Source organism: Pelodiscus sinensis, chromosome 11 (assembly GCF_049634645.1).
Source record: "Pelodiscus sinensis isolate JC-2024 chromosome 11, ASM4963464v1, whole genome shotgun sequence".
NCBI lineage: Eukaryota > Metazoa > Chordata > Testudines > Trionychidae > Pelodiscus > Pelodiscus sinensis.
Genome location: NC_134721.1, coordinates 25,798,325 through 25,817,575, shown reverse-complemented (window position 1 = coordinate 25,817,575; position 19,251 = coordinate 25,798,325). Strand labels below are relative to the sequence as shown.

General features: G+C 47.4%; 1 protein-coding gene across 1 annotated transcript; it reads left to right on the top strand.

Annotated features, from left to right (window-relative positions):
- Positions 1-516: 516 nt before the first annotated feature.
- On the top strand, positions 517-18,778 carry UQCRC1 (ubiquinol-cytochrome c reductase core protein 1). Its single transcript, XM_075938833.1, has 13 exons — positions 517-676; positions 5,633-5,773; positions 6,307-6,393; positions 8,248-8,377; positions 9,594-9,792; positions 10,325-10,404; positions 11,702-11,817; positions 12,247-12,390; positions 14,465-14,625; positions 15,938-16,023; positions 16,589-16,677; positions 17,420-17,495; positions 18,542-18,778. The coding sequence occupies exons 1-13, from the start codon at positions 605-607 to the stop codon at positions 18,604-18,606; spliced, it is 1,446 nt and encodes a 481-aa protein (XP_075794948.1). The 5' UTR covers positions 517-604; the 3' UTR covers positions 18,607-18,778.
- The last annotated feature ends 473 nt before the right edge of the window (positions 18,779-19,251 follow it).

Genomic DNA, 19,251 nt, shown 5'->3' with positions numbered 1-19,251 from the left:
ACAAGAAGCACTGATTTTGTACATTACAAAGTCAGTGCTCTTGCGAAAATTCAAGCGGCCATTGTAGACAGCTGGCGGCAAGTCTCTCTCTCTCTCTCACATGACTGTCCAGTTGCCCCATTTTATTCCAGCAGTGATTTTATGTCTCTACCAGCTGCTCTGGGTCCCCAAACCGACCTGCTTGCACTACTGGGGAGGCACTCATGACTACCCTTGCAACTTCCCTTTACTCCTCTTCTCCCCTCCCCCCCCCCCCGACACACACACACACACCCCTAGATAGAAGTCAGTTTTCTGCCGGCAAGCAAAGAACTGTGCAGGAGGCAGGAATTACCCCCAGATGAGGGTTACGGGGTCAGCTCCCAGCCCAGCTGAGAACAGGCTCATCGTCCTCCAACCAACAGAGGGCGCAACACGGTTTCAGCCACAGCTAGACCCATTGTTGCCCATGCGCTTTTCTGCTTTAAAAAGCTCCACCCCTACGAGCGTCGCTCGTTGTCTACTTTGCGCGTGCGCTCTTTTCCTGCCTCGTCTTCTCGCGCATGCGTCTTTTTCGCTCTAGTCGGCTCCCGCGGACCTCGGAGGACGGTGAGCCGGGGACAAGATGGCCGCCTCCTCCGTGTGTCGGGCCGGCTGTGCCGCGGGCCGGGCTCTGCTGCGGGGCTCCCGCTCCTCGGTGAGTGGCCGCGCGCCTCTGCCCCGCCGGGCCCGGGGGAGGAGATGGGGCCGGGGTCGGGGCAGGCTCGGGCGCCCGGGCCGCTGCGAAGGTCACAGGGACGGCCCGGGCCTGGCTCTGGCGGGGACGGGGCGGAGCGATGGGGGGGGAGGGGCGCTGCGGGGCCGTTCCCCTGCAGGGCACCGGTTCGCGGCGACTTCTCCCAGGGCGGGGGTCGCGGGACGGAGCGGAGGAGCCGGGCCCGGGGCGCGGGGAGAGGGCGCCGCTGCCAGACTCGGGGGCAGGGCCAAGGCCCGGGCGGGTCCGGCCTCCCCTAGTGCCAGAGCCTCGCTGCCCCCACGACGGGACCCTGCTGCCCTGCCCCGCTGCTGCTGTTTCTTGCTCTGTTAGATCGGGCAACGCAGGCAGCTAAACCTACAGAGCTTCTGTTCTCCCGCTGCTGCCCCGTGTCCCCTTCCGCCCGCATCGGGCAGGGATCCGGCCAGAGGTGCGGAAACGATTTGTTGAGGAGGGGGGCTGAGCCATTGAACCAACCTGTAAACCCTGCATGGGATGGACACCACTTCAGGGGCTGCAGCAGTTCCCTTACTCCCAGCATTCAGCTAGCATAGAAGGAGATAAAAGCTTGGAGAGCGGTTTTGTTGAAGGACACCAGGTTCTTGTGCTGGGGTGTTGTCTACATTAGGGAGGCTTTGCTCTAGATTCTGAGGTCTCTGGCTGAGAGATCTACCAGACATCTAGTATTTCCTGATTAAAATCATTCAGTGTATGTTAAAATGGATGCAGTTTCTGATGCTGTGCAGGAGCAAAATACTGCACCTTCTGTTTCATTTCCATACTCTCAAATCATGCTACCCAATTTGGAGTCTAAAGAAATTTTCAAAATATGAAGACAAGCCCCTAAAAATTTAAGAAGTTGTAGCTGAGGGAGGAAAATGGATAAAAGAATAATAATGATGTAGCAAGGATACTTTTTTTAAAAGCCTTCTTTATTCCGAAGGTGTTATAATTATTTGAATTAGGGAGTTTACCCAGGATGGGAAGGGAATTTCAGGGAACAAATTTCTTGCCTTATAGCCCACTGAAGCAAAGGTCTGATCATTCAACAGTGATCATGTCAGTATAATGTCAATCAGTTTTTAAAATTGGGTAAATGAATTGCTAAACCTGCCCCGAGTTCTCCTGTGGAACTTTATCGTTTTATAGTTTTCCTATTTTGAAAATGTTTCCCTTTTGCTGAGTGTGCAATTCACATGTGCAAGAGCTAGTTATTCAGGTGACCCAGTGTAGCAGACAATGCAAAGTACTATCAGTATGCACAGAACCAACTGTCACAGATCCAGAGGATCCCTGCTATGCCTCCAACTTTGGAACAATCACCAGGAGGAATCTGTTCAGTGTGCCATATCCTCTTTGGGTGTCTCCCTTCTTCAGAGCAGTCTATGCTGCCTCTTTACAGTGAATCTCTGTGGCTTCAGCACTCCTGCTTCATACTGTAAGCTCTTGTTTAGCGAGTCCAACTGAGGGAAACCCTTGGTAGAGGCTATGGATGTTACATTTCGATTAGTCAATGGGGGGGGGGTGGCGCGGGGCACTTGCTATCCTGCAGTGCCTCTCCCTTTGAAAGGTACAAGAGCTAAGGGCAGCTCCTGTACATTTCAAAGGGAGTCACAGCAGTCTGGATGCTTCTTAGTGCTGGGAGGAACTGGCTTTTAAGCTGGCTCCCCCCAGCACTGGCTCCTGCTTCTCCTCCTTACTGCCTCTCTCTGATAGAGGGGGTGGGAAGTGACTAGTCGAGTGACTACTTGACTATCCAGTAAGCTTATGCTTATTGGGTAGTTGACTTGTCACTTACATCCCTAGTGGAGACTTGTATGCATTTCAGGAAGTAATGCACCTTAGTAGGTATTTATAGTGATGCCCAAACAGCATTGTCAGAACTCAGAATGCTCAGTTTTATTATTGAACTTGAACACATCATTGGAAGTCCTTAAGTTAGCAAAGAGAACTGAAGGTTAAAGCATAGTTTGTCCACTCTGGTTAGCCAAGAACCCAGCCAAACCGTAGTGAACACCCATGTTCAGGCTCTGTGTGCCCCACCCTCAACTCCACCTCATCTTGGTCATTTCCAGCTGAGATCCCCTATTCCTTCCAGCAGCTGACTGTTATCCCACCCACCTCACTCCTTCCCAGTCTTTGCTCACAATCTGTGGGATTTTGCTGTGCTATCCTGCTGAGGTGGGGAAAGCCACCTCCGTGTGGGTCCTTGGCTGCTGAGTGTCATTGTCTTGGTGATTGGATTTGCCATTGATATGGAGTTCGTGATGGCCAGTCTTTTTAATGACCCATTCAAGCTCAGTCAGTTAGGCAGCAGTCACCTATGTCTTTGAGGGCCTAGACTTAAAACACTGCTGCCTAGACTTAAAACACTGCTGCGCTGCTTCAGTGAAGATGCTGTCTATGTTGTCAGGGAGGGGATCTCCCATCAGATTAGTTAATTCATCTCCTTGACTGTTAGTGCTGTCTACTCTAGGAAGTTAGGTTGGTTTACCTGTGTCACTTAGGTGTGTGGATTTTTCACACCTCTGAAATGTGTACCTACCATGAGAATAGATAGTCATCTATCCTACTCCACCTGTCGAGCCATGTGAAATATAGGGAATACAGGTACATAGGACTCATCAAAGTACAGGAAACCCTTGCTATTCACGGTGGATGTGCTGCTGGCCTCAGCTTGAATTTGCAAATACTGGGAGCTGTGCGGGCCCAGTAGCTCCTGGCCCGTGCTGCCCCCCCCCCCTTACCTCACAAGACAGGAGACACCCAAGAATATGTGGAATCGCAAAGAGCAATTCAGTTAATCATGAGGGTCTCTACTACAGAAAATTTCCTCTTTATCACAAACTGTAAAAAACAAGAGAAAATATTTCTTAACTTTAGAATCTTTCTCCTCCTTCATTTCAGTGTTAAACTTTTAGTCTTCGTTTTCAAATATCTGCATAATTCTTCACCCTTTCCTTCTTATTGGCCCATATTTTATGTTGCCCATCTATCCCTTCTTTTCTGCTGGTGAAACCACCCTCAACTCCATTTTTGTCTGATTCTTCCATGAGTAGCTGCATGCCTGTTTCAATTTTCCAGCATTTCAGGCTGTGCTGTGAGGGAGCCTCCTCTTTTACAGTGGTGCTTGGGATCTCATTTCGTATCTCTCTTCCTCCCTTCCCCAGCTGCAGTTCTCCCTCCCATCATGCCCATGTTGTGTCAGCTATTTTTAGTAAAAGTTAAGGGCAGGTCAGGGGTTTCTGTGAATTTTTGTTTCTGTGACCTGTCCTTGACTTTTACTAAAAATAACCATGACAAAATCTTAACCTTAATAAATGGTCACACTCAGTTAAAACCAAAGGAACAGGTCTCAAATAAAAATGGGATTTGCACTACCAAGGACTGTGAATTTGAAGTGACACAGATGAATTTTAATCTGCTCCTTATATTGTAAATTCTTACATTGTAAGTAGCCGCTGGAAAGAACCAAGATCTATGTATCACTTTCATTGTGTTACTCTTAAAATGGAGAGGATGTGTGTATGTGCTACACTTAGTACAGATGTGTATATATACATACATACATACTAGGGATGTTCAATTTAGATTAATTAGCTAATCAAATAGTCAATGGGATTTCCATAGACTATTCGATAGTCGATAAGGGCGCCTCTGTCTTTGAACTGTAGCAAGAGCTCTGCTGGGTTTTGCTACAGTTCAAAAGCAGAAGCCCCGCAGTGCCAACTGGGGACTCCCCCGCTGGTCCCATGCTCCCTGCAGCACCTGAGCCTTTGAAATGTACAAGAGCCCAGCCTCTTGTATATTTCAAAAGCAGAATCACAGCGGGACTGGGTGCGAGCAAAGACTGCTTTAGTCCCCACTTGCGCCGTTTCCGCTATGCCTCTGCCTCTCCTGTCCCCTGCGGAGACAGTGCTGGGGGAAACAGCTCCTGCTCCCCCCACCCTTGCCTCTCTCTGATAGAGGCAGCAAGGCGGGGGAAGTGACTAGTCGCATTACTAGTCAACTATCCGATAAGCTTATGCTTATCAGCAGGGCTCGACAAATAATACAGTCTACTCGCCCATGGCGAGTAGATTGTAACCCGGAAGAGCCAGGTTTGGCCGATCTGCGCATGCGCAGATTGCCGGACAGCGCGGTTCGGCGAGCTCTGCTTATCGGATAGTTGACTAGTTGCTTACATCCTTAATACATACACACTTTGTGGGATGAGTGTTTGGTTCTCTCCCACACATACACTAGGGATGTTAAATTTAAATTAATCAGCTAATTGTATAGTCGATGATGGAAATTCCATCGACTACTCGATTTGTCGATAAGGTGTGAAGGGGGACTCTTACTACATTTTAAAGGCAGAAGAGCAGCGGGGACTCAAGCAGTCCCCGCTTGCCTGTGGTTCCGTCTCCCATTTCAAAGGAAGAGGCACAGCAGTCAGGCTTGTGCAAGCAGGGACTGCTTCAGTCCCCACTCGTGCTGTTTCTCTGCTGCGCCTCTACTTCACTGCCTTCCTGTCCCCTCCCCTCCTCCACCTGTGGAGATGGTGCTGGGGGGAACCAGCTTAAAAGCTCTTAAGCCGGTTCCCCCCAGCACTGGCTCCTGCTCCCCCTCGCCTGCTGCCTCTCTCTGATAGAGGCAGCAAGGCAGGGGGAGTGACTGGTCGAATCACTATTCGACTGCCCATTAAGCACATGCTTGCATCCCTAACACACACACTGAGTTTATGAACCCAGAGATCTTAGAATCTTGTACATCTTATTTAAAATATATAGGTTGGGGGTGTGGGTGGGTGGGGGTGTGGGTGGCTGTGTATTCGGTCTGCAACATAATGTGACTCTTGGCAATCTGTGTGAAGCTGTTATAGTGTGGGTTGCTGTTTGATGGTGGCTTTCTCTTCAGCCAGCCTTGATAAGTTTGATGAGAAATCGAGGGGCAGCTACCTATGCTCAGGCACTCCATAACATTCCAGAGACCCACGTTACCTCTCTGGACAATGGCCTCCGTGTGGCTTCTGAGGATTCTGGCCAGCCTACATGCACAGTAAGTTTAAGATGGATTTGGATTTGTTCACTGTTAGGTCAGTTCCAGTAACGAATTGGTCTTTCAAAGAAGACCACCTCATGTTGAAACTAAGGGTAGCAGTAGATTCAGCCGTTTGTGCTTACCTGTCCGTGGCTCTGGGCAAATGGAAATAAAAGGCACAGCTTGCTCTGGAATAAGTTGACACATTTCTCAAGTCCATTGATGCGCTCATGCTCTGCCCTGATCTCCCACCCATATTTGTATGGAAGTAGTTTTCAGACTTGCTTCCACTTAACTATGACACCCATTTGTTACTTAACACATCTTTGATAAAATTAAGAAAACAGTTCTTAAGTTGCTAGATATATGATGTAAATGGATCCTAAAAAAAAAAGGAAACAGTACCAATCCTGCAATGCTTGTGGTCGGTATGTCCTGCTACTAGCTGTAGGTTGTCCTTACATTCCTGATATTACAGTTGTGACAAACTAACGTATATTGTTATTTATATTTCCTAATTGTCTTTATTGAGCTCATCTCCCTTTTGTTAGGTGGGTCTGTGGATTGGGGTAGGTAGCCGTTACGAAACTGAGAAGAACAATGGAGCTGGATACTTCGTGGAACATCTGGCGTTCAAGGTGAGAAGACACTCTAGATCTAGTACTTTTCATGGTACTTGACCCTCTCCAGATACTTATGATCAGACTGTCACTCTGAGCTCTCTAAGCTTTTCTGTCTAATTTACAGATGGCTCTGATTTCTATAGGTCAAAAATGTTAGAACATTGGATTTTTTCCACTTGCCACTGCTTTGGATATTTGGGCAGCAAAACATGAATGCACATCACTGTGTAAATTGGAGGAAAAATTACCTTCAGCTCTTCAGGGCAGGAAATGTCTTTATATATCATATTGCTTAGCAGAATAAGATCCCAGTCCTAATCTGGGCCTCTGGATTCCATTGTAATACAAATAAGAGGCTGTTTTAGGTACCTATAAGGGCACAATAAAAGCTCAAGCTGCCCTCTATGTAAAAAGACATTTTATCTGTGAATGTGCCCTGAATCTTTGTATTGACTTTTAGTCCGTGTTCAAGGAACTCTGTTCTTGCCACTGCCCAGGGAATTTGTGCCAAATTCTCTAGTGTTTCCCATGCTAGTCATGGAATGGTATTAACTGGCTCTAAGCAGGGGACTGACCAGTCAGTGGCATTAAAATCAATGGCAGTGCTGAATGCAAGGAGACTGTGCAGAGGTCCTTGTGACTGACGATTGCGTAGAAGAACTGTTCAGGAAAGTATTTTAAACAATGCACTTTGTGTTAAAAAAAAAAAAAAACCCCAAACTTTCAGCTTCTGTTTAAAACAAAAACACTAATTTATTTACCCCTAATATTTACATAGAATTGAGTGATAGTGTAACTGACTCCCTCCCTACCCCTGGCACTGCTGCCTCTGAAACAGCGGCAGCGGTTGGGGGGCAGGCAGCTCTGCAGGAGCTGGTATGCGCAGGGAGTTGGATTAAAAGCCAACTCCCTGCATGCAGTGGCTCCTGTGGAGCTGCCTCTACCCCATGCATGTAAATGTGTACCTGATGCAAATTTTAGCAGTACACGTTTACCAAAATAAACACATTTTAAAATCCCTTAAGTGCATATATGATGCATATAATATGAAAACTACGAAAAATGAAGCACTCTCCTTCGCTGCAAACTACATGACTAGCAAAGCAAAATGCTGCTCAAAATTTGAATACATGACAAGTTGGAGACACTACTGATCTTGCAGTAACTCATTTACAGGACGCGCTTGTATTGAGAACTTAGACAAGTTGGATCTCTCTGTTCCGGCACCCTCGGGACCTGAGCAGTCCAGAACAAGGGAGTTTGCTGGACCAGGGGAGGTTAGGCTTCTGGGCTCTCCCAGGGCTCCCCTCCCAGCTGCTGGTCCCCCTCCCCCAGTGGGGCTTCACTGGGCCTGCAGGCTGTTGGCCACCAGACTTGTTCAGTTCCCAGTTGCTGACAAGCTCTGCAGCTGGGGATCTTGGGTACAGGGACACACTGGTCCAGCAGCATCCATGGCCTGGACCTGGGAGGTTTAACTTGTATTCATATATTGAGCCCATATTAAATGAACAGTACTATAAATAACAGAACTTTCTTCATAGCTGAGAGTCTATAGCCTTTCTGATAAAGCACTATTTGCTGAGCAACACTTTTTTAGTGCAAGCAGGCCTTCCTGCTTAATAGTGGACACTATGGTAGCTTTCACTGGGAGATCAGTCTCACTTCATCGTGACCAGCATTTTTAGGGCCTTCTGAAAATTGTATTTGTCCTCATTAGTACTTATTGGTATCCAGTGGGATTGAAATTGATTATTCATAGCTACTTCTAAAGTGGATCCCTGAGTTGTGTGAAGATCTGTGTCATTAATTTGGTTCCTTAGTTGACAGGGAAAAACCTAGCTAGTTTCTAGCTAAATTTGTTTCTTTTAGGGCACAAAGAAACAGCCTTGTGCTGCTTTTGAAAAGGAGGTGGAGAATATGGGTGCTCACCTCAACGGTTACACCTCCCGGGAGCAGACTGCGTACTTCGTGAAAGCCCTGTCCAAAGACCTGCCCAAAGGTAGTGTGACCATTAAACTATTAAGTCTCTGATATAGAGTCTGAGGGCGCACAGTTGCTTATTTTAAATGTCTCTTGTTATAGCATTAACTCAGTTATTAAAGATCAGAAAAGCTCAGTGGAGCTCCTGTGGGTTCTGTTTTCAGTGCAGCTCCATGTTGCCATATACAGATTTCAGTTTATCGTTCCTGTCTTCTGGGAAGTATTGTTTGCCTATAATAGCAAGGCCTGTAGGACTGGTTATAACTAACCATAGACGTAACAAGCTTTCTGCCCGTGTCCTATGCATTTTACTCCTGACATGCTGTACCCTCAGCTATTCCATTTTGAGAAGTCACACTATATTGCCAGTGTATGGACCCTCTGAACTACGTAGTTTCTGTATCAGTGTTGTTATACCTCTCAAATGCAAAATGTTTTGCCAAACGGAGAATTTATTTTTCATGTGGGAATTTTCACATGTTGAAACCATTCCACTTTATCTGTGTTGTGACCTGATGGAGCTTTGAATCTAGATGAACAGCTAGTACACTTACTCATTTTGCCCCACATGTCCTGTAGGGATGTGAACGACTAGTTGACTATCAAATAAGCAAATGCTTATCGGATAGTCGACACGCTAGTCAACTAGTTGCTCCCCCACCCCCACTGGCTGCCTCTATCAGAGGCAGCAAGTGAGGGGGAGGGATGTGGGGGTGCTTCAAGGAAGCAGCTCCACGTGGAGCCCCAGATCTGCCACTTTGAAACACTGTGTGCAGCCTGGGGTCAGCTGGGGACTGAGTCCTCAGCCGATCCCAGCTCCTCAGAGTCCCCAGCTGACCCCGCTCCATGTGGTGCTGCTTCTTTGAAATGCTGCAGGGATCACGGGGCCAGTGGCAGATTGCTTGAGTCCCCGCAGTGCTTTCACCTTAGTGTAGCATCAGCCCTGGGTCTGTTGCTGCACTTCAGAGGTGGAGGCGCCCTTATTGACAAATCGAATAGTCAATGCAAATTACATTGACTATTCAACTAGCCATTAAAATCTAAATGTAACATCCCTAATATCCTGTCCCATCTTAGTCTCCTACATTTCTGCTTTTTCCAGAGTCCTGGCAGAGTGTTTATTCCTGTCCATACCCTTTTCTTCTCCAAATTTTGACCTGTCTTCAGTTTTCTGCTGCATTTTGTAGCGGCCAGGTAAAGGAATTGCTGAGTGTGTGTGTATGTGTGTCTTGTAGCTGTCGAGATTCTGGCTGACATTGTGCAGAACTGCAGCCTGGAGGATTCTCAGATCGAGAAGCAACGGAACACCATCCTTCAGGAAATGCAAGAAATTGACAGTAACTTGACAGATGTAATCTTTGATTATCTTCATGCTACTGCTTTCCAAGGCACTGCCTTGAGCCACACCGTCGAGGGAACTTCTGAGAACATCAAGTGAGCATCAAACCCGTTTTAAGTCTGGGGTATAATATACATCCAAGGATGGTCCCTCTTCCACTGATAAACTTAATTCTTGGGAGCACACAGTTCCAGTTATGGCTCACTGACCTTGATAAAAGGGGAGCTGCATAATACTACATGCATGAGGGTGAAAAGTACTAGTAAAGCACATCAGCAGCCAAAGTACTTGGAAGCGAATCCATTTACATACAGTAAGTGGTGCTGTACATGGGTCTGATCTGTTCATCATAGATTTACATTTTTTGTCTTGACTCTGCTTCCCACTGCTGGTGACAGATACTGTATTAGTTCTGGAGTCTGAAGTCATGTTGCCCATGGATAGGCCTAGCATGAATAATACTACACAAGTTTCTCTCATGTATTTTCCACCATTGTGCCTCAGCCCTCACTAGGGGGATTGACCATTTAGGTCAGGAGTATAGCCCTCTCTTATACATACTCTTATCAACCTCTCTTTTCCATACCTGGATTGTTGAGAGATTAAAATGTTGTGTATGCTTTTTAGGAAGCTGACTCGTGCTGATCTAGCTACATACATTGACACTCACTACAAGGCCCCTCGCATGGTCCTGGCAGCTGCTGGAGGTAAGTGCTAATTTCCTGGACTCTAGGAGAGGGATTCTTAGGAAATTTTTGAGCAGTCTCAGGTGCAGCCACCAACCCTGGCTGGTGGCTGCTCTGGCACTTTTTCTTAAAATACTTCAGGAAAAACAAAATAATGTGCACATATACATGTTCAAAGCATTGTTGAGGCAAACTCAATAATAAAAATGGTCTGTCTCCCTTACTGGACCTAAACAAAATAGAAACACAACTAAGATGCTTTTCATGTTCTTGTCTTTTGTTGTGCCTTTTGCTTTGTCTGTTTTTATTATTTGCTAGCTACCAAGTCTACTGCTGTGAAAAGCTGATATTTATATGATTGTTTTATATCATTTTTCACAGAAGCAGACTTGTTAGTAGGGTGGGAAGTAGTGAAAAGTGATATTAACACACATACAAGTATCATTTTCAGTGCTGATTTACTCAGCCCCAGCACGTGGGGCGGGGGGAGGGGGATTAAGCCCTGGATGGAGAGGCGGGGAGAGATGTAGTGGGGGCTGAAGGTGATGGATGGGGAAGAGAGGCTGGAGGAGACAGCAGGGACCAGAAGTGATGGAGGGGAGAGCCAGAGCGATGGAGCCCCCACTGGCACCCAAAGCTCTGGAGCTTGGGACCAGAGCTGCCGCCATGGGTCTGAAGAATGCAGTGGGAGCAAGGAATGGTGGGGGCGCAGTGAGGGTGGAGATGGAGGAGGCCCAGGAGCAATGGACAAGGGGTAGTGAACCTGGGCTGGCAATGCTGCTGGGGCTGGATCCTGAGGCCCTGTGTCCAGAGCCAGTGGGGAATGGAGCCCACTGCCAGATGGCCGGAGCCCAGGGCTGTAGAAGGCAGCAGGGTTAGTAGTGAGGTGGGAGCTGGAGCTCACTGCCATTGGGCTGGGGCTGGAAGCCCAGCTCTTCCTCCCCTCCCCCTCCCCCCCCAGATGTGGAACTCACACCAGTTGTCTGTTTCTCTAGCCTAGCCTCTCTGGTTCTAAAGGGGGGGCAGGACTTACTCCCTGTTGGCAGCTCTGGGGAAGGGTTGCGGCTTCCATGCATGTCCCTTCTCCTCCCTCCCCCATCACTGCCCAGGAGGCTGTGGCCACAAGAAAAACCTCTGATTGCTGAAGGTAGCTATGGTGGCCACATTTGAGAAACCATGCTCTAGGAAATCTTGGTATGTTAACATTGAATTTTAGATTCCAGTGGGCTTTCTCTCATAGTACATAACATTCGTTTTTTCTTTGTTTCAGAGGCTCAGGCATCTGTACTGATGTTTTTCCTTCTGTTCCTCTTCCCAGGTGTTTCCCACGATGAGCTGGTAGATCTTGCCAGGCAGCACTTGAGTGCAATTCCCTTTCAGTACAAGGAGGATGCCATGCCTGTCCTCCTGCCCTGCCGTTTCACTGGGAGTGAGGTAAATTCTTGTCAACAGCCAATTGCTTTGAGTACAAAGCGTACATTTGTGAACTGAGTTCCTGATCGCTTAGGGGATGCTTGTAGGTTAGTTCTTTATATGAGCGGATGGCACCTCAGTCCTGACTTACAGCAGGTCCTGCTGTCTAGTCTTAAGACCCTACACAGCTCTGCCAGGCTTGTGATACTTCGGTTGTAAATCCATTAGGAACTTGCTGAGGCTAGTACATTCATTTGTGACCCAGTGGAGTCTAGAAACCAGACGCATCTGGTAACATGATGGGTACGTTACTTGCAGATGACAGACTAGCTGTCTCTGTCCATATCAGCACCAGATCCCCAATTTTATCAACCCCTGCTTTGCACAAGGCTCTGGAGAGAAGGCCACAGCGCTCACTCTGCTCTTGCCATGCCCCTTGATGTTTTTCAGATCCGTGTCAGAGATGATGCCTTACCCTTGGCTCATGTTGCTATTGCAGTGGAAGGGCCGGGATGGTCTAATCCAGACAACGTTGCCCTCCTTATAGCTAACTCAATCATAGGGCGCTATGACCGCACCTTTGGAGGTGGTAAGGTAAGAGACTTGGGAGCATGGCATGAGTAGGTAGCTATAGTGCCTGAACATTGCTGTATATAATACCAGAAGATTTACCTGGTTTTGCTCAGGTCCTTAACTCATTTTTTGTTTTTCTTCATTTAAATCATTGCTCTGGGGTGGGGATGAAGGGTTGAATATGTCAGCTGCCTTGAGGAGAGAGGACTAGCCCAGCCCTTTCTCACTCTAGCAGTTTGGAACCAGATGAGAAGCCACCTCTCCATGGCCACTGCAGATCCATAGGGCACAGCTGGGAGAGGGGTGCATGTCCCCCAACTGGGGGAGATCCAGGTTTGTCTGCTCCTGCATTCCCCAGGCAGTATGAGGAGTGAAGCCAACTGTGTACTTCCCCTCGCTTCCTGACAAAGTGAAACAGCCAGCAGTGTCTCTATACAAATAAGGGAGGGGGAAGGTTTCCCCTGCCCTCCCTAAAGGGTGCCTGGGGAGTGGGATGCTCGGGGCTGGGGCAGTCCCAGACCGGAGGGAGGAGGGGAAGGGGTGTCCCCAGCCAACCCCTTTCATCTGCCTGGGGATTCTCTCTCTTTTCTGTATTGTTTTATGCATCCCCATTCACATGGGGGTAGGGGAGCTTCAGCCCCCTCCTCTCTCCCTGCACAACTGAACCCTTACGTTGCTTAAGTTATGATCAGAGAAAGCTGCATACCAAGTTTGGTGGTCCTAGCCCGGGGTGGGCAATAATTTTCACATGGGAGCCACTTAATGAATTTTGGCACTTAGTCAAGGGCCAGCTCCATCCCTGGAAGGGGCAGGACCTGAGATGAAAGGGGCAGGACTGGGGACTAGCCTCCCCTCAGAGTTGTCTGGGGCTGGAGGCTTTGAATTAAAAACCCAGCAAAGGGCTCGTGGCTCCCAGCCCTTGTTGCCTGGAAGCTGCCTGGGTTGCTGCAGCAATTTAAAGGGCTTGCGGCTCCAGTCCCTGCGAGAGTAGCGCTGCAACTGCCGCCTGAGCCACTGCCTGGAAATTCGGTGGCACAGACAGCAGGATATAAATAGAAAGTGGCCAGATACAGTCTGAGGGCCGGGCTGGGTGCAAGTGTTAGGGGGGCTGAATCCAGCCCCTGGGCCGCCTGTAGCCCAGACCTGTCCTAGCTCTTACTGTTTAAGAGTTCTCAGACGGACTGACAGGCTCACTCGCTCAGACAAACTCTCAAGTATATAGGGGTATGTCTACACTAGCCCCGTAGTGCGAATTAGGGAGGCTAATGTAGGCATTCGAAGTTGCAAATCAAGCCCGGAATTTAAATATCCTGCGCTTGATTTGCATCTTCCCGGACGGTTGCCATTTTTTGAAATTTACAAGTCCGGACTAACTGCCTGCGTCTACACGCGGCAGGGACCTGGTAGTTCGAATTAAAGCCCTAGTTCGAACTACCTGTTGTTCCTCCTGGAATGAGGTTTAACAGATAATTCGAACTACTGGGTCCCTGCCACGTGTAGATGCGGCAACTTCGAATGCCTACATTAGCCTCCCTAGTTTGAACTAGGAGTCTAGTGTAGACATCCCCTTGTATATTGAATTCTGAAATGTTCCCATGAAATGGGGTTTGGCTATGAATCCAGAAGGCAGGGTTCTACTAGGGCTGATCTGGGATACCTCTTGGGCTGGATGGAGTGTGACTAGGAGGTTGTTCTGGCTCTCTCTGGAGAAAGCTATCTGCAGCTTTCTAGGAGGGGATCACTGCATGGCAGATCCTCAGCTGATCTGGAGGAGGACTGAGCAGGGCAATTTCCAGCAAGATGATCTGAGTGTTCTGTCTTAAGTATCCCTTCCTTAAACTTGTCCTGTGATGCAGAGACAAAATGTTCATTTAGACGTGGCAGGGGTAATATGAACCCCTATGATGCAGCACATCTTACAACTGCAGCATGTTGAAGGGACTGCCCCCGAGATGAGCTCTTACATGGCATCCTGTCATGCTCTCTACCCTGTTTGCTCTTCTGACCCTGTAACCACTGGGGCCGGGGAGGGAGGATTTGAACTGTCGGGGAAAGGTGAGCAGTTGAATCAGTGAGGATGTTTATTTCTGTGCAGAATCAATCCAGCAGGCTGGCTACAATTGCTACAGAGAATAAGCTCTGTCACAGTTTCCAGACCTTCAACACTTGCTACTCTGACACAGGCCTCTTTGGGCTCCATTTTGTTTCTGAGACTATGAACGTAGAAGATACGCTGCATTTTGCACAGGGAGAGTGGTGAGTGTGACTTGCCAGTGAGTGATTGTGGTCACTTCCTGTTATGAACGCTGTATCTAGTAGAGAACTTCTGTCCTACAGAGTTCAAGCTCGTGAATGGTCAAGAAGGGTCCTGCTTTCTAGAGTCTATCTCGTGTTAATACTTAGCTGTGGGACTTCCACAACTTCCCTTGGGAAGAAACTCCTCGGACTAGAAGAGAAACGACTCTTGATATCCCACCTGAATCCTCCTTCCCGTGACATCTCTGAATGATGGTGGTGGTCCCTGTTTGTTGGGGTGTGTTAGAGGTTGTTCTAGTGTTGGGCCTCTTATTCCCAAGCAAGGTTGTGCCTTTCACATGCTATGGGAAAGACAATCTGACCATTACCTTATTACACTTAGGAAAGATGACCCGGCAATACATAATGCTTGGACTCAGTCCTCTCAACTGACTGGTAAAGCTTTGGTGTTGGGAACCATTCAGTGCTAGGATTACAGGGACTTCACATTATCATTTAGCCTTCTTAGAGTTTGATGTGTTGTCCAGCAGTGCCTATAGGTGACAACCGAAATCGGCAAGCCCCTGTGCTAGGAACTGCAAACATGGACAGGAAATACTACTTGTCCCCAGGAGCTAACCACTGAAATAGCCAAGAGACTCTGGGTGGGAGAAAGGGAAGTAAGACTGGTAGGAAACCTTCCAAACTGTGCAGAAACCTCAGGAATTGGAATCCCCGAGCAGTGGCGAACTGTCAGTTGGCAGCATGCCCTAGTCCTTTTGCTATCTTAGTTGTAGCTGCCACGTTGAAGTGACACAGATGCCATTGAGGTGCTCCCAATTGTGACTGCTCACGTAAGGTATTTATCACCCTCTCCCCCCCTCAGCTTCCCCCCCTCCAGTGTGTGCTCTGAGGAGACTTTCATTGAGCTTGAGCCAGTCAGTTTTCTGTGCAAACCATTGCTGAGTTCATAGCCACTGAACAATACGTGGGGAAGGTTCTGGCTTGGTGTATTGGTTAGTACCAAGAGGGTTGAGACCTAGTATTCAGTTGTAAGAGTTTAACTGGTTCCAGTTAACAGTTAAACTCCTGGGCTGGCGGTGCTGGGAACCCGTGGGGCTGGCAGAATGTAATGGTGTAACAGATTTGAATTGTAATCAGCTACACAGGTACTAATTTTAACTTTTTTACATCCCTAATATTTAGTTTGTGTAAGAAGTTGAAAATCAAGGGGCAGTGTTAAAAATGAATGTGTGGGGAGGTAATTGCTTCTCATTTTCTACTAGTAGAAGGTCTTTGAAAGCCTCTTATTTCCTCTCTGACTCCTGTTCAGGATGCGTCTGTGCACGAGTGCGACAGATGGGGAGGTGAAGAGAGCCAAGAATATCCTACGGAATGCGCTGGTGGCTCAGCTGGATGGTACGTTCTGATCTAGGGGATAGCTGCTTTGCATGTGTTTGAATAGCTCTTAAGTTCTGGCCCTCCTGGAAAGGAGGACCTCTGACTAGAAGCAAAGAGCTACTGGCAGGCAGTGTATAAGGTTGCTCTTCTGTCCTGATCTTGTGTATCCCCTGTTTCTGTCCTAGAATGCCACCTCAGTTTTTCTAGTTTAATATGCCATGCTGTCCCTGAGCCTTTCTTTAGCAACGGTGGCAGTGCCAAAACAAATCAGGCACCACCCCTTGTGATGCCTGCTAAGGGCAAAGTTGAGACCATCAAACTGGTTTTAGTTATGATCCAAGTCAGGTGTGTACCATGGTTTCCAGAGGTGAAGTCATAATGCATTTCTGTAATCCTCATTGGAGCTTCCTGGGATGGTCTACTAAAGGAGCATGTGGTTGCTGGTTTGTTGGAAACTGATTAGTGGTATTGGCTGTGTGCATACTTTTATCCAAACTGGTGACCATGCTATGACATGCTGGAAGACCTGGCACTATCTTGGTCAAAAACATGAACTTTCCTAATGACTCTGCATCTTTCCCAGGTACTACACCTGTATGTGAAAATATTGGGAGTAATCTCTTGAACTATGGACGCCGTATATCTCTGGCTGAATGGGATGCCAGAATTGCTGTGCGTATCTGTTTTTACTGGAATATTCCTAAATTTACTCCAGCATAAAACCTGCTGCTGAGAAATTGGGCATCTAAAGCAGTTACCTGGTTAATTAGACTTTATCCTTGTGAGTCAAAGGCAGACTATTGTTGCATAACTGAAATATATATGTATAGTGGGAGCACCAAACCTAGGGCCATATTCGTGGTGTTGTGTTGTCACACTACCTTCCTGTACCCCACATTTAGATGCTGGTTCATCCCTTGTAGATTAGTGCTACAACATATAACCATATTAAGTGACTTGAGCGAAGCATTAGTGATTTGAGCTTATTTGAGTTAATTCACCTCCTATGAGAATGCCAGGGTATAGCTACAGCCAGAAAGCTCTCACTGCGTATGTCAGTAAACCTCTAATCAGAAGCCTGAACTAGAAGAGATTCCACCCATAATATTTCACTGACTATCAGAAAGCTGATTCATTAAGTTCTCCTTTGCTTATTCATTTGGCTTTGAGATGGCAGCATTAGAGTAGTAGTGGGAGAGAAGCGTTCTTTAACAGATGTTTCAGTGGATCTTCCACAAAGCGCCCCCGCCACTAGACCATATGAAAAAGGGTTTTATTTCCTGGCTCTGTGTGTGTACAATCTCTGGTACTTCTGTAGCACTACATCTAATGCACAACATGAGAGACTGACATAGGTTGTTCGTATTCTTAAAGAGGAATTGACTCCTTGCCTGCTCTTGATCATTCCTGTTAGGCTGTGGATTCCAGAATGGTACGGGATGTCTGCAGCAAATACATCTATGACAAATGCCCAGCAGTGGCAGCAATAGGTAAGTGACCTGGTTATAGGCACTGAAGTTGAAAAACAGCCAACATAGGTGAGTCTCTGTTTTTAATGGAGAGCAAAGTGTCTGCTTGGTCTCTGGCAGTTTTCTGCATGTTTTGTAGTAAGGTCAGATAAATAGTTAACCAGTTAAACAATGTAACTTTAACCATTAGTGGACTGGGGCAGCCAGTGTGGAGTTCCACTGGGTCTGTGGAGCAGGTGTTGCAGGGGCTGCTTTGGTATGGCTGTGGCCCTGCCTACTGGCCCAATGCTGCCAAACCTGCTCTGATCTGGGGCAGCTGGCCATCCACTGGAGTTTGGGAAAAGTAATAAGTCTAATGCATACCAGGTAACAGGTTAACCTTTTACATCCTTATTTTGCTGTTTGTTTTGGCTTCTCTCTACCTCTAATTTACCCTCCTGGTAACATCACTACTGTTTTCCCAGCTGTTGTGTGTCAGATGTGCTGAAACGTTCCCTAGAGAGTATGTTCTGAAAATGTAATTAGGCATAGATGCTAAGGCAATAGCTTTGGGCTGCTGACCAGCTTCCCACCCAGCTAAAGGCTACAGGGATGTGATTAACAATGGAACTTCAATCTGTGGGTGAGGACTGTAACAGTGCTCTCCAAATGTCATCTCTACTCTGATGGCATCTGTTAATGTAAGACTCAGTGGGTTTAAGTCCTTGCAGAGCTCTCTGGCATGTCTGTCAGTCAGCCAAGGAGATGTTCCCCTTGGGAAACTTGCCCAAGCAGCTTTTCTTCCTTAAGTGTCTGGTGGTTTCCCTTCCTCCACACAGTGATCTCCAAGATTTTGTATGAGCCTTTAAAGTGGCGCTATTAGTAAAAGGAATTTCAAGGCAAAGAGGAAGTAATATTAAGACCCACTAGCCTATTGAAGACTTGTTTCTTTCTACTGGCAGACCACGGTTCCCCTGTAAGGATTTGAGTCTGGGTGGCATCACTGGATCAGAGAGCAGTAGAATTGAGACACTTACATTGGGACTCCTTATTTTATTTCAGTGACTAATTCTCCTCTGCTCACTTAGGTCCCATTGAACAGCTCCCAGACTACAACCGGATCCGCAGCGCCATGTACTGGCTCCGTTTCTAGGCTGTGCCCCCCGTAGAATGGAGATGGAGATGTCTTGGATGTCTTCCACGGGGTGGATCTGTGTGAATCTCTTCAGTGTGACGGTGGCAAGATGGGCATTGCTGTAAGCACTGTACAAACACTTGTTTTCTGAACTGTTAAAACAGAGCCAAATAAATATTATGTAAATGGAGTTGGCTGTCATGAGTGTTCATGGCAAAGTGCCACTGTTGGCTCAGTGGGGGAGCTGAAGTTATTTCATGAACCTCTCCATGTTGGTGACATTGGACCAGCATTAGCACAGGCAAAGGTGTGACTGCAGGATTGTGATAGGGTATGCTGTGCTAAGTGATACCTGGAATCATTGCTCTTCCCTTGCACCTTTGCAGAGCAACTTAATCACACAGAGGTGGTTGAAGACTAATAGGGAGACTGTAGGATTGGGGTGCATTCAGCATGGCCATGGAGAAGGAATCTTGCGTTCTGATATTTGGACCTCTTGTCAATTTCTATAAATCCCCCAGGGTTCCTTTTTCCCTTTAAGGAAAATAGAAAAAAGGTTTTGTTTCCCCCGTCACTGCTATAGCTTGCAAAGACACCTTTCACACTGGTCTAGAAAAGCTCCTTCTCACACCTTGATAAAGTAGCTATAGACAGGACCATTGT